A 13,866-nucleotide genomic window follows, 5' to 3' on the forward strand; every position below is an offset into this window, starting at 1 on the left:
AAGATCACAAACCTCTGAACCAGAAACTTTATTTTCCATGACAACTCGACGTTAACAGTATACCATCAATCAACTCCTTTTTTGCCCCAAATCTCAGGACAATATTTCCTTTAGGCTCCCTTGGTTGAAACAGGATGAGCTCTACATCCTTGATTTTGATGCAACTTGGACTATCAGGGTTCCTCTCCAAAGACGTCAAGCCGCAACACTTCTGATGAGATGGAGCATTTTCCTTTTCCACACAACCACCACCAGCATAAAGATACTTCTTAAGATAGCACCTGTATTCTCCCCTTCTAAAAAACATTTGTGATCTTCTGCACGTCTCAAACCTTTATCCAAATTTGAGCTTTCTGAATTTTTGTCCGAGGCCTTAATCTCATAAAAAGAAATAGAATCCACTCCGAGTGGCTTTTGAGCCAGGTCAACCCTAAAAATACTCAATTTTGAACTTAAAAGACCCCTCATTTAAAACTTTTTTCCTTTTCGGTAATAGGGCCTAAAAGTTTTTAAATTTACACAACAAGCCCCCAAGGCCCCCAACCCCTCATCTTCGACTGTAGCTCTCCGTTGCAACTCGCCATTCTCCGGCATGTAACGAGCATCAACCCTAAACTCCAATCTGCTTCCTTTTAACGCCTCCCTGGCCACCCTTCGATCTCTTAGCCAAAAAGGAGGATTTCCCTTTGCAACAATTCTCCTAATCAAACAGGTTGGGATTGACTTCACGCCCTCCATCTCGACCAAGATTCTTGCAAACTGAATGTTCTCCCACGTTCTGTTCCTAAAATCAAAAGGTTTTAACTTTCCAATGGTATTTCTGATTGTCCTAAAAACTTCCAAATCCCAGGTGCAGAGATTTAAAAGCACAAGGCGCAAAAAAACCAAAAAAAAAAAGCACAAGGGCCAATTTATGCCTGAGACACAAGGCACAAGGCGAGGCGTGCACCTTTTTGAAGCAAGGCACAAAATCACACAAAAAAATGCTAAAAAATAAAAAAAAAAGTCAGAAATTTCAAAAAATGCCAAAAACCTATTATCTAAAAATATAAACCTAAATTTTAAAATAAATGTTTTAAAAAACCTACTATCTAAAATTAAAATACATAAACATAACATATAATATTCAAATGAAAATTTAAAAATAAAGCAAACATATAAAGCGTTTTCAAGAATGCAAAACCCACAATCTCTTTTTTTCCTCAATTGCATTATTTCAAGTAGCTATAATGTGATGAAAAACATATTGCATTCTTGATTTTATGAGTCACCTTTGTACCACACCCCTCAAGGCAAGCCTGATCAAGTCCATGTTAGGGTCTTAAATTCTTATTTCTACATAAAAAAATAATGATTTTATAACTTTGATTGCCTTTTAAGAATATATTTTATTGGAATGAATGAATGAACAACACTAGCAAATAGGGGGCAAGGGTCTGGACCCAACCGTTGGGCTCAAAAAAAAAAGCAAAAAGCGCAGAATTTTAAAAAGCCGCAAGCCTGGGCTGAGGCGCAAGGCACATCAGGCATGCACCTTTTGAAAGGGTTCACCTAGGACCTGGGTGAGGCGCATACCCTAAAATGCGCCTCGCCTATGCGACTAGGCGTGCCTGAGGCGCGCCTTTTAAATCACTGCCCAGGTGTGGAGGGATTCCATAAACATTGACCCAAAAAAAAAAAAAAACTCGTGTTTTCAAAGTTCTTTCCAAGATCAGGTAACCACCAACTGAAGAAAACTTCTGGAGCCCCTTTTTCCTTGATTTATCTCTCGCTAGGGCTATTTCCATGTCTTCCTGCCACTTGAAACTGAAGAAAAACAATGAAGCTTCCAACCCCTCCACTCATTGATCACCCATTTCAATACATCTGTAATGTCTGGATCCGCATGCACAAAACTACCCACTAAGCATCAATTCAGAAACTCCAAGCGATCTCCTATCTTTCCCATTTCCTTCACTGAGACCCATTTCTTTGCAGAAACACTCATTTTTTGGGGCATCATATTAACAATTAACATATCACTAGGGAAGAAACTAGTGGCATTATTTCTTGCGTTCACCAGTGAACGCTTCAATCAGCATACTTTCTAGTGCTTGAAGCTGAAAAAAGCTAGTGAAGAAGTAAGAATGCATTATCTGCGTGTGAGAATCTTCCCGTGATTGGACAGAAGAATTCTGCGGTTAGGTTATTGAAGATTTAAGTCAGATTGACACACCAAGGGAAGTTCTGTAAAATGCAGGAGAGAAATTAAGAATCCATGGTATGAAGAAGGAACAGAATAGCAGTTTGTAGATAATTGATGCTACTAGGATATGTTTTATCTAACTGCTTTTCTGGTTCAGTAACATTCACAGTCACAGGTTTTTTTTTTTTTTTTGATGAATCAGTCACAGGTAATTTTATTGAACTTAAAGCAAAAAGGCTAACCCTACTGATTAGAACAATCTAAAAGACATCACTATGCTTAACTTGAACAAACCAAAAACAAACAAAAAAACTTACAGCACCCAAAGCTAAGGAATTAGCCCTTCTGGGTGTCCATCTGAATGAGGTGTACAAGGACAAGGCCTTCTTGAAGAGGCCAGAAGCATTTGAGGTCATTCACTCAATTACCACCCAGAATCCCCTTCAGTTTCCAAACAAGACCACCTTAAGAATGAACAGATCCAAGCCTTGTAGCAGAGCCAATAGTTCCCTCAAGAAATTCCTTCATCAATAGAGCCTGAAAACCTAAGTTGAATATCATCATAGTAGATTCTGAAAACTCCTCCCACCCAAACCCAAGTTGGGCCCCAAGCAAGGATTTAAATATCGACACAATATGCCCAATACGGGGCGTATCGTATCGGTATCGGGTACGGGGCATACGGGAAACACTGCAACTAAACCTATATCTCCTGAATCGTGCGTATTGGGTCAGCCCATATCATGTCGTATCGGCCAATACGCGTCGATACGATACTGACCACGTTTCCACTTCTGTTGTTTAAAAAATGTGCAGTGGAGTGATTCGATCCCTAGACTTTCTAGCACATGCACTTTAAACACGAGCTTTAAGCCACTAGGCCAACCTTCATTATGTGATAATCCATGAAATAAAATAAATTTTATCTACATGTGTAAATGTAATCCAAATAAATAATATATATTTATATTCAACAACTTCAATTAAAGATGAAAAAATAAAATTCAAATTTATTATTTTGTAAACTAATGAAATAAATTTATAAGTCCACATTTATATCAAAAAGTGGTTTTAATGTCAAAAGCTTTATACAAATAAAAATATTAATAATAGAATAATTAACTTAATAGTTACAATTTATAAATTTGAACATGATGTGTATCTTAAAATTTTTATAAATTATTAATTAATATTTTAATTTGCATTAAATAACAACATATTTATTATTTACAAAAATAAAAATATTATTTACCAAATATTTGAGAATAGAATATAAATTGAATTTATCGATTTGGCTAATCTACTTTCATAACAGAAAATGATTATTTTATGTAATAAAATTTATATAAATAAAAGTACTATTAATGAAATAATTATGTTATTAATTAAAATTTATCAATTTGTGTATGACATGTATCTTAGAAATTTTAATATATTTGAAATATTTTAAGTTAAAATTATAATAAATTTGTTTACCAAACATTTGATAATTATTTTATTTGACTTTTCTGTTAATGTTAAAAACTAAAAATAGGAAAATAGTAAATAATTGATATAATAATTCAGATATAATAGTTGCATATGTTTTGTGCCTTGAACTTCAATAGAAAATAATATAATAATAACATTGTGCATGTACTAATTTGTAAAAAGAAATATAATATGTTCTAGCACTCTTGACTGATACATTATCAATAAAATTGTATGATTTCTATGTATCCCGCTATATCAATTGTAATATATTTCTTCACATATACCATTAGAATATGCAATTCTTATGTATTTATACATTAATTATGGTTATTTTGACCTTAAATATAATGTTATTAATATATTTGTGGAATTTATATACATTTCCTAGTGCATCCAAGCATTTCCATTTTTTTTTACCGTACCCCATGCGTTTCCAAAGCGTATCCATATCCGTATCCAAGTGGTTCGATACGATACCTGATACCGACACTTTAACCCTTGGCCCCAGGTTACCCAAGGCACACCTGTCAAAATTTAATTTAATCAACCCATTCTAACAGAATGTGGTCTTTGCTGTGCATGAGCTGCTACACCTGGACGCTACTGGGATATGTTGTGCTGTTATGCCCCCCCCCCTCTCTCCCTCCATCCTTTTCTCCTGCTCTATATTCTGTCTGCTGTACACCCATTATATAAAGTCATAGCATTTGATATAGTCATGTATACCAATTACAAAAAAAAAATACCACAGGTAATTATAAGGGAAGGAAGCCTCTTGAAATTCTACCAAGAAACAAGTGTCTCAGAAAGAAATGCCTACAAGAAAAATACATAATGGCATCATACCCTAACAAACTAGCAATTCAATCCTCATCCAAAATTGGAAGAAAGCAATTGTAAATTTCAGAAATAATGCTTTATGCAATGGTAAAATCTCAGGATGGCAAGCATGAGAATTTGGGTGAGTCTGAGAGCAGCAACTTTGTGTAAAGTATGCCAAAGGTTAGGCCCACATCCAGTCCACCCTTCCCAAGACCCCAGATAGCTGGGACCACATTGATTAATGACCCTTTTTTTAATAAATTTGGTTAATGACCCTTTTATAGATGATGATATATAAAAGATGTTAACTAAAAAATAATAAAAAAATTAAAATTAAAATTAAGACTGCTAAAATGAGAGGAATAAACTTCCTACCAATTTTTAAGCTGGGACGATGTAAGCTCAGACCCCTGCAAAAAATTAAAAAAAAAAAAAAAAAAAAAGATCTCCTGTTAGAAGAACCAAATTATTTTGTACAAAAACATAAAGTAATATATACATTTTACTCACATGAACACTTAATTTATCAGCCCATGACTGTAACAAGGTGGCATTGCGTTGCATTTCAGGCTCATCCAAAAGGGCCCGCTCAATTAAGGTAATCTGTGTATCATTCATGATGTTTCTCTTCCTTTTTCTCCTTTGCTTTTCTTCAAACTGCATGGTTTCAGTCTTTTCATTATCCTGGGATCCCATAAATGCACTTTCTTTAGCATGCTCGGCCAATTTTGGGAAGTCATCATTGTCCATCATTTGATCAAAGGAATTTTTCCCATCAGAGCTACTTGGTTCAACAGTCCGAAGATCTTTGTCAGTCTCTCTGAAAGATTCAGATGCACTCTTACCAATTCCATTTTTGTCTTTCCTCCTTCCATCTGGGTCCATTACATCATCAGGTGGATCTGTGCCTTTGCCAGTCATACCAAACTTGTACAGATCTTCAAAAGTTGAATTATCAGAGATGTCATCTTTGTGCCTTCCACTTTTATCATTCAAGTCTGGAGCTACTTCCCGGATCTTTGGATCTAATTTTCTTGCTGCCCCTATGCCTTGAACCTCCTATTGGCAATCAACCCTTCTCAGATTACTGTATTAAGAACAAAAAAATGGACCATAATATAGGTGACCCTGGGTCAACCCATGGCTCAGTAGGTCATCACTTCACAAATTTATTAGAAGCAATTAGTTAGTTTTTTTTTTTTTTTTTGAAAAAGACAATGTCTTGTCAGTTGTCACAGACTAAACACCAGGTCTTGCTCATGTCACAAGTTGTACAACCTTGGTTCAAACTTTGAGTAACCCTAGTTTGACTGAAAACCATAAATCTGACTTCAGATAATGGTCATAATGTGAGATTCTGAATGGTTGTGAAGAAAGAAAAGATAAAACAAGGTTTCGGTATTCACCTGATGGTGCTCATTTAACCTATAGTTAGAAAACTTGTGCAGCAAATCCCCAAATTTATTTTCCTGGACTTGCCCCTGCACACAACTTGAATACAGTGAGTTGGCTAGGTTTCATCCAGAAGATAAAGAAAAGTCAAATTCTTCCAAAGTTGCCAAGGAATACATTATCAAAACAACATAATAAGACCTGTAAAGATAAACAAAATATGAATTTGCATTATCAAGCAAAAGGATGTTAAGGTTTTACCTGAACTGGTTTAGCTTCTACTTGTGCAGAAGTAATCAGAGACTGTAGTTGCTTATAAAAGAAACTGTATCAAAAAAATTTGAAGAACAAATATCAAGATTTCCCCAAAAGAAACAGTTGTTGCTGTTAAACCCAACCAAATCTCAAAGGAGATGCACACAAGAGAGAGAAATGTAAATCATAGAGAAGATCATGAGGGTCTTTCTCCGGAATCCTATTGTGGACAGATTCTCAAAACAGTTGACAAATTGGAAGAAAATTACATCTCTTTGGCGGTTAGTATTACCTTAATCAACTCCACCCTAACCAATTTGCCTATTTATTTTCTCTCAGTTCACTATCCCAATTCTTATTCCGAAGATATTAGAGAAGATCACGAGGGCCTTTCTTTGGGAGCCAGGGCCAACAAAGAGAAATAATTTAATTAAATGGGAGACAGTGTGTAGGAGGGAAATAGGGACCAAGAATTAAGAAAGTTGTCATTGGTAAGCTTTGTTAGTTAAGTGGTTGTGGAGATTCCAGGTAGAATCAGACAGGTTATGGCATGTTCTGATAAAGAGCATTCATGGTATCTCTGCTAATGGATGGAATGAGGCTTGGCAGGAAAAAAAAAAAAAACTACTCATGCCTCACTTTGGAAGGCAGTTTTTCAATTTCGCACCTGTTCCTTCAGTTTATTCTCTATGAGGTTCTTACTGAGGATAAAGCAAGGTTTTGGGCTGACCTGTTGGGGGGGAGCTACCTTTCAAAGATAGATTTAATTGTCTTTTCTCTTTGTCCTCCAATAAAGATGCTTTGGTTTCTATCTCTCTATATCTACCCATGGTATTCCAGGAATTGCATTTTAGGAGGAACTTGGGAAAACAAATTATCAACTCTCTTCTCTCATTGGGTCTTTGCATGGCTCTCTTTGGTTTCCTCTCTTAATGATTGTAGAATCCAGAATGCCAGTATATCAGATCTCTTTTCTTATGCTTCCTTTTTTAAGTCCCTCTAATTGGATTCACCTTTGAAGTCTGATTTCCCCTGCTGTGTGGTGGGGCCCAATATCACCCAAGGTTAGGGATTTTTGTTGGGAGGTAGTACATGAGAACACCTGTGATCAGCTTCAAAAGAAAAGGCCTAACTGATACATCTCTAGTAGTTGGGGCATTTTTTCTATTTTTGGCTGTAGGTGGAACCACCAAGTGGAGTTGAGAAGCTTATTCATATGTAATCAATGAAAACCATTAAGATGAGGGTGGTAAATTGGGTGAAGAGTAAAGACTATGTATTTCTTTGCAAACTTCATAAAGATGATATTATCAGAAATTAACAAGCATGCTACATCCTCTACATCTAGGACAAGAATACTGGTCCAACGGTCGCCTTCTATTCAACCTAAGATCAAGTTTAACTTTGATGGCTGCAGCTTATGGAATCCTAGGACCTCCAGGATTGGAGGTTTAGTTAGAAAACATGATGGAAATTTAATGGCATTCTTCTCAGCCCCTGCTAGATATGGTGATTTCCACTAGGAGTCTAGGACAGAACTTTTAGCGGTTCTACAAGAACTTATGCTCAGTTAGAACCTCAACCACATATGGTGGACGGTGATTCTAAAGTAGTGGTGAGTGGGTTAGAAACAATGATGTGGGAACTTAAAATACAGATGACTGATAAGGGGATGAAGGAAATAAGATTGTGTAGCCAATGCAAATAAGATTGCTGAGCCAACAACCCAAGGATCAATTGAAGGAGACAGTTTCACCTGCAGTACCCGTTATGGTTTGAACGGTGAAGGGGATGAAGGAAATACAAAAGTAAAAGATCACTTTATTGGTAAAGTAACTAAGGTGATATAAAAAAGTCCAAACAATAGGCCTTCTAACGCTGATAAAAAATAATAATAATAATAGACCTTTAATCAATATTCATTATTCAAGCAGCAGAAGCAAGCCCAGAACAATTTCCATAAATAACATAATTGGGGAAAAAAACTGAGAGAAGTTGGGGCACAGTAGTAACTTTATGCTAGTACCTTAGTTCTCTTGTACTCATAGTTTCTTAATTTGTATCTGCATGTTATTCATCATTTTAATAAATTTCCCTTGTTTCTGATCAAACCATACCTAGATGTTCTTTAACATTTTAAAAGCCTGGACTTTCAACTCCCTTTTATAAGATGTTACAGGTAATTTTCTTATTGGAAAAAAAAAAAAGATTGCCATTCATCCCAGCATGTGAGTCTCTTTCTAGGACGATGTATAACGTAGTTGGTTGATAACGGAACCCCATGCACAGATTTGTAGCCTCTAAATGATAACCCTAAGTTTAAATCATGCCAGCCAATTCAAAGTTCTGTTTAATGATACCCACATATCAGTCCAAGGGATCGTTTGAAACTTACTACAAGACAATGCAATAAGCTTTTCCGTTTAGCCACTTTAGCTTTTTTTTTTTGATAATTGAATGGTGATTTCATTAACAAGATGAGAAAACTGTTACAAGCATCCCAAGGAGAGGCACGAGGTGCAACCTCCCCTTGAAAGAAATTACAGATTAACCCCTTGTTACAAGCATCCCAAAAGAGAAACGAAGGAGAAAAGATTACAGTGCAGCCCAGTACAAATTTTCCCAATTAACCCCTTGTTTAGCAAGGCAATCAGCCAAAGCATTTGCCAACCTTCCCACCCAGAGTAACTAATGCACATGTTTCTTGTTAACCACTTGGCTTTCTTTAAGAGATCCCTGTAGCACCAAACCCCTGAAGCCGAATCAGCCATTTCAGCTGTTATCAAGCAACTTCTAGAAGGGGCGGTTTCAGTATCTATTTCAATGCTTAGCACGACATAGGATTTAAAAGCGCAAGGGCCAATTTGTGCCCAAGGCAAGAGGCGCAAGGTGAGGCGCACGCCTTTTTGAAGCAAGGCACAAAAATACAAAAAAAAAGTGCTAAAAATTAAAAAAAATGTCAGAAAATTCAAAAAATGCGAAAATTTTAAAAATATTAAACATAATATTAAAAAGAAATATAAACTTAATTTTTAAAATTAATGGTTTTAAAAAACCTATTATCTAAAATTAAAATACATAAACATAACATGTAAAGCATATTCAAATGAAATTTTAAAAACAAATCAAACATATAAAACATTTTGAAGCATGTAAAGCCCACAATCTCTTTTTTTCTTCAATTGCATTACTTCAAGTAGCTAATGTGATGTAAAACATATTACATTCCTAATTCTACAAGTCGCCTTTGTGCCACGCCCCTTGAGGCAAACCCAAACAAGTCCACGGTAGGGTCTTAAATTCTTAATTCTCATTTCTCACACAAAAATAATGATTTTATAACTTTATTTGCCTTTTAAGAAGATATTTTATCAAGATGAATGAATGAACAACATTAGCAAATAGGGGGTTCTCGGAGCTTCGGTGAGCGAGTGAAGCAAGTGAACCAGAGTGGAGTGTCTGGGGGCAGAGGCCACTAGGTTCAAAAATAAAAGCAAAAAAGCATACGATTTTCAAAAGACACACACCTGGGCCAAGGCACAAGGCGCATCAGGTGCACACCTAGACACACCAAGCGTGCGCCTTTTGAAAGTGCTGCATCTAGGACCTAGGCAAGGCGCCTACCCTAAAATGGGCCTCACCTGTGTGCCTAGGCGTGCCTTTTAAATCACAGGATAGAAACTTCTAGAAAAAGAACTCAGGATTATATTACCTCAACAGTTGAACATCCTCTTCATTCAATAAATTAGGAATTAAGGATTTTGCATGAGCCAACAAGGAACCTGCACATACAGGTAAACGTTTGAGAATGCACAATTCAATAAAAAAATGAGTATCCAATTGAAATAACCATCAGAAAGAAATACTAACACAAGTTCTCACAAACTGTAGCAGCTTTCTGGGTGTCATGTGTTAACAAGAAACCAGGCAATGTTTTAGGTAGCTCCGTTTGCAAGCACTCGAGAAATTTGTTAAAGAATAGGTTCCTTTCTTGCTCTGTTACAACAGGGAGTTTAAAAAGTCACAAAATAATAGCAAATACAGAGAGATTTTGGTGGCACACCATAAATTACAGAGTAAAGATTTGACCTTCACAGATATTGGGAACAAAACAATGGAGATTTGCAATTATTTTGACCAAGAATGATGTTCTCTGTTGTGCATAGGAAGCCTGAGGTATGTTGTTGAGAATGAAGGGGCATTCTTTAATTGTCTCGTTAGATGGATCAGATGCCAAAAGAGAAGTTCCAAAAGTAGTAGATGGTAAAGCCAGAATAGCTCCAGCTGCCACAAATGGATCATACTCAAGAACAGCATCTTCCTCTGTCAATGGAAGATCAGTAGAGCACCAACTAGAACAAAACTCTTCAGGAGGCAGTGAAAAAATTTCAACCAATACTTGTGTCTGAAAGATGAGAGAACAAAAACGTCAGAGATCTCATCCAAGGAAGTACCTCAGATAATCGGTTTTCTGGAATTTTTCTATGAACAATCGGAACTTTTGATGGATGTGGAAACATTTATAATTTGAAACTTAAAGAGTTCTTCAACATATTAAGATCAGCATATCATCAAAATCGCATGATGGCTTAGCTAGGCAAGGGGTGAATAGGAATTCTATTTTTTGGGCGCAGTTGTAACTGATTTTGTATTTTGGGTATACATGGACAGTTGTGGGGAGTTAAGATACTTCAGCTCCGCTCTGTTGTATTATTTCCTTAATCGGTGAATGAAATTTCTGTTATTGATCAAAAAAAAAATCACATGATATGTTTGCAATCTTAAGTGATAAAACATATAGAGAAAAAGCAATTTCTCATCATGAAATATTTAATTTCTTGCAAAGATAAAAATCTCTTCTTTTGCGGATTAGACACGTCCATACATTCTCAATGTTTTATTCTCCTCTTTTAAGGAATATGCATCATAGATCTTGTGAGCTCTGACAAAGTAAAAGAAAAACAGACAGGGAGAGAACAAGTGGAGTAGGCTTCAGTGAATATCTTACAATGTTAAGTGTAATGAAAGATCGAAAATTTGAATCATCAGAGAAGATATCAGTTAATCGCATTGAGTTTAGAAGCACAAGACCCCTTGGATAACTGTTGTCTAAGCAATCACCAAGTTGTTTGGGTTCTCTTCCAAATACAGTTTTCAATAACTCAAGAACCTGCACCATGAACTTCAAATCAATAGCATGGAATTTGCACTAAAAACATTCATCATAGACAAAAGGGAAATCAAAGAAAATCAATTAGCAGATAATATGGACAATCTACAAAAAAAAAATCAAAACCTATTCACATTAACTGGTGTATCCATTCAGTCCCTTTATTTAAATCGCAATAACCATCTAAGTTGTTGTATCACACAACAGAGACAAAATATGTATTATATGGATTTAATGTGCAAAGCATTAAATCAGATGGATTTCACATCTCACATGATGCAGGGGCACCAGTATGCCGTTGGTAGGTCATCCTAATACACACTGGTGATTATACCCTTTTTCTCTAATTGAAGTCTTTCAACCTCATCTTCTGAGAACTAACCTCTAACGCAACAGACTTTGCCAATTGCATGCTCCTCGGAGAGCTTGCTACCTCGTCCAAGTAAGAAATACTTTCTGTTTCACAGAGCTGCACCAACTGCATAAAGAGAAATCCAGTTGACAAACAATGAAGTTTTCTCAAGAGATATCACAAATAGGACAAATATGTCAAGAATTAATAAGCAGCATCAATTCTAAAGTATAAGTAACTATACTACAGAAAATAAAAATTAAAAAAAATTGGAACATGATACAATATGGTCCACGTCAACATCTTTGGACTTACAATGGACAAGACTTTAGACTTCATCCTAGACACAGCAGCCACAACCGTAGAGGACTCTTGAAGATATGGAGGAATATCTAACTTTAAGACTGCCTGTGCTAGTGAAAGAATACCACCATTTTTGCATAGTTCCTGTAATAAGAACAAATGATATATTTCAGGGGAATTTTTTGGTAATAAATAAAAAAAGAAAATTTTACTAAAGAAGAAAAATTACAAGTGAGGCGACAAGACATCACCCAAGACGAGGAAAAAAACTCAGAACCCAAGCACCAAGCACCAACACCCTCCCACCCCTTCAAAATACAGACTTTTTTTCCTTCCTAGACCTTAAAACATAAATTAATCTCTCTACCAAGACCCATCCAGGTAGTCCACAACGAACAAGGACATCAATCAGTGAAATCCTACTACTGAGGATGAGAACCACCATTTGATTGTTCTCCTTGTATACGCAATAATTTACTATGGTGGTCCTAGGACCTTATCCACAGAGCTGTTTAGATTGGTATTTAAGACTTTTTTTATCAGCAAAAGAGAGTTTTATTTGAAATTAGGGTTAAAATAAAGTTTTACAGCTTTGTGTATGGGATTAATGCTCCCACACTATTACATATTTCTGTCTCTGTCCCAGTTTACATTGCAGCCCAAAACAATTGTTGCCTCGAAGCCCTTGTTTAACAAGATAATCAGCTAGCCCATTTACACTCCTTCTAACTCATTTGAATTCAGCCTCTACCTCCCTTGCAACCAATTGGTATTTAAGACTTTAATGTCCACTCCAGAAATATTAATAGCCTATTACAAGATTTTGAAGGTAGATCCATCAAATGGTGGATCCAGATTTCTGCATGTGCACCAGAAACTGGTACACCATGTGAAGACTACAAGGATATTATGTCTAGAGGTACTTTGATAAGGCCTTCCACCCTTAATAAATTGTTTTGAAAAAACAACGCAGAAAAGCTAAATTAAATGTTATTTAATCATTGACTTTTCTAAAAACATAAGGAGTATCTAGAAAACCTTATGCTTAAGTAGACGCTCCCTAAACATTTTTTGTTGACACATGGACTGAATAAACTGCAAAGAAGCCTCGCATTGATGGCAGAGGTTTTTCATTGTTTGTTCACTAGGAAGAGGACTGGATTTCCTGCACAAAGTATCAAGATCTATTGCTGACAGTTTGATCTGGAGAAACCTAATGTCTACCCGAACAGCATGAAAAGCTACATCCATGAATACATCAACCTGTCATGGAAAAGTCCACTGATTAGCCACGAATGTTACTATGTCGGAATCTAGAGATGAGATATCATGAATAGAACATTATCAAAAGCACCTTGGGATGTGCAAGAAGAACATGAACAACATCTTGCCACTGTGACGAAATTGATCCAGTCAATAGATGAAGACTGCAAGCCACCAATGCTGAATGCAAAAGAGATACAAAACTTGTAGCATGCTCCTAAAACACAAAACCAGGTCACATAAGAACCATTGAGAGATAAATAGGAAAACCTAAAAGAGAGGATAAAAGGTCACCTTTCCATAAGAACCCAGAACAATAAGCATATAAAATACCAGATCCAGTATCTGCTCCATTATTTTTACGTCATCAAGCAAAATCTGGCAAAAAGGGGAAAACAAATAAGGAGATAGATACACCCTCTTTCAATATGGTTAATATTTCTACTTTAAACTCCTAAAGAGGCTAAATCAATAATCAATAACTTATAAAACATCTGAAACTCTAGGAGATACAAGGCAACAGAATGCAAACACCCAATTCCAACCAACCGCCAAAAGAAGCAGAACTTGGGTAAGAACAGATAAATAAGTTGATAAACTTTAACCATCTATATGAATACCACAAATTACTGATGCAGTAATTAATTCCAA

The 13,866-nt window shown here is 36.0% G+C and overlaps 1 protein-coding gene across 2 annotated transcripts in view; it reads right to left on the reverse strand.

The window, feature by feature from the left end:
- Nucleotides 1-13,866, reverse strand: part of LOC148867315 (sequence-specific DNA binding transcription factor ATNDX) — a 37,880-nt gene that overhangs the window by 9,965 nt on the left and 14,049 nt on the right. For both annotated transcript variants that reach the window (XM_088980171.1, XM_088980172.1), the window contains exons 6-18: nucleotides 13,510-13,593; nucleotides 13,307-13,432; nucleotides 12,991-13,215; nucleotides 11,965-12,096; nucleotides 11,680-11,775; nucleotides 11,136-11,297; nucleotides 10,217-10,532; nucleotides 9,998-10,123; nucleotides 9,840-9,909; nucleotides 6,134-6,197; nucleotides 5,887-5,961; nucleotides 4,991-5,539; nucleotides 4,856-4,890 (exon numbers count right to left, since the gene is read on the reverse strand). In XM_088980171.1, the coding sequence (XP_088836297.1) occupies nucleotides 4,856-4,890; nucleotides 4,991-5,539; nucleotides 5,887-5,961; nucleotides 6,134-6,197; nucleotides 9,840-9,909; nucleotides 9,998-10,123; nucleotides 10,217-10,532; nucleotides 11,136-11,297; nucleotides 11,680-11,775; nucleotides 11,965-12,096; nucleotides 12,991-13,215; nucleotides 13,307-13,432; nucleotides 13,510-13,593 (2,060 nt within the window). The remainder of the gene's footprint in view (nucleotides 1-4,855; nucleotides 4,891-4,990; nucleotides 5,540-5,886; nucleotides 5,962-6,133; nucleotides 6,198-9,839; nucleotides 9,910-9,997; nucleotides 10,124-10,216; nucleotides 10,533-11,135; nucleotides 11,298-11,679; nucleotides 11,776-11,964; nucleotides 12,097-12,990; nucleotides 13,216-13,306; nucleotides 13,433-13,509; nucleotides 13,594-13,866) is intronic.

This window comes from Nelumbo lutea, chromosome 3 (genome assembly GCF_056320005.1).
Source record: "Nelumbo lutea isolate HS-2025 chromosome 3, American lotus-T2T, whole genome shotgun sequence".
In the NCBI taxonomy this organism is placed as follows: domain Eukaryota; kingdom Viridiplantae; phylum Streptophyta; class Magnoliopsida; order Proteales; family Nelumbonaceae; genus Nelumbo; species Nelumbo lutea.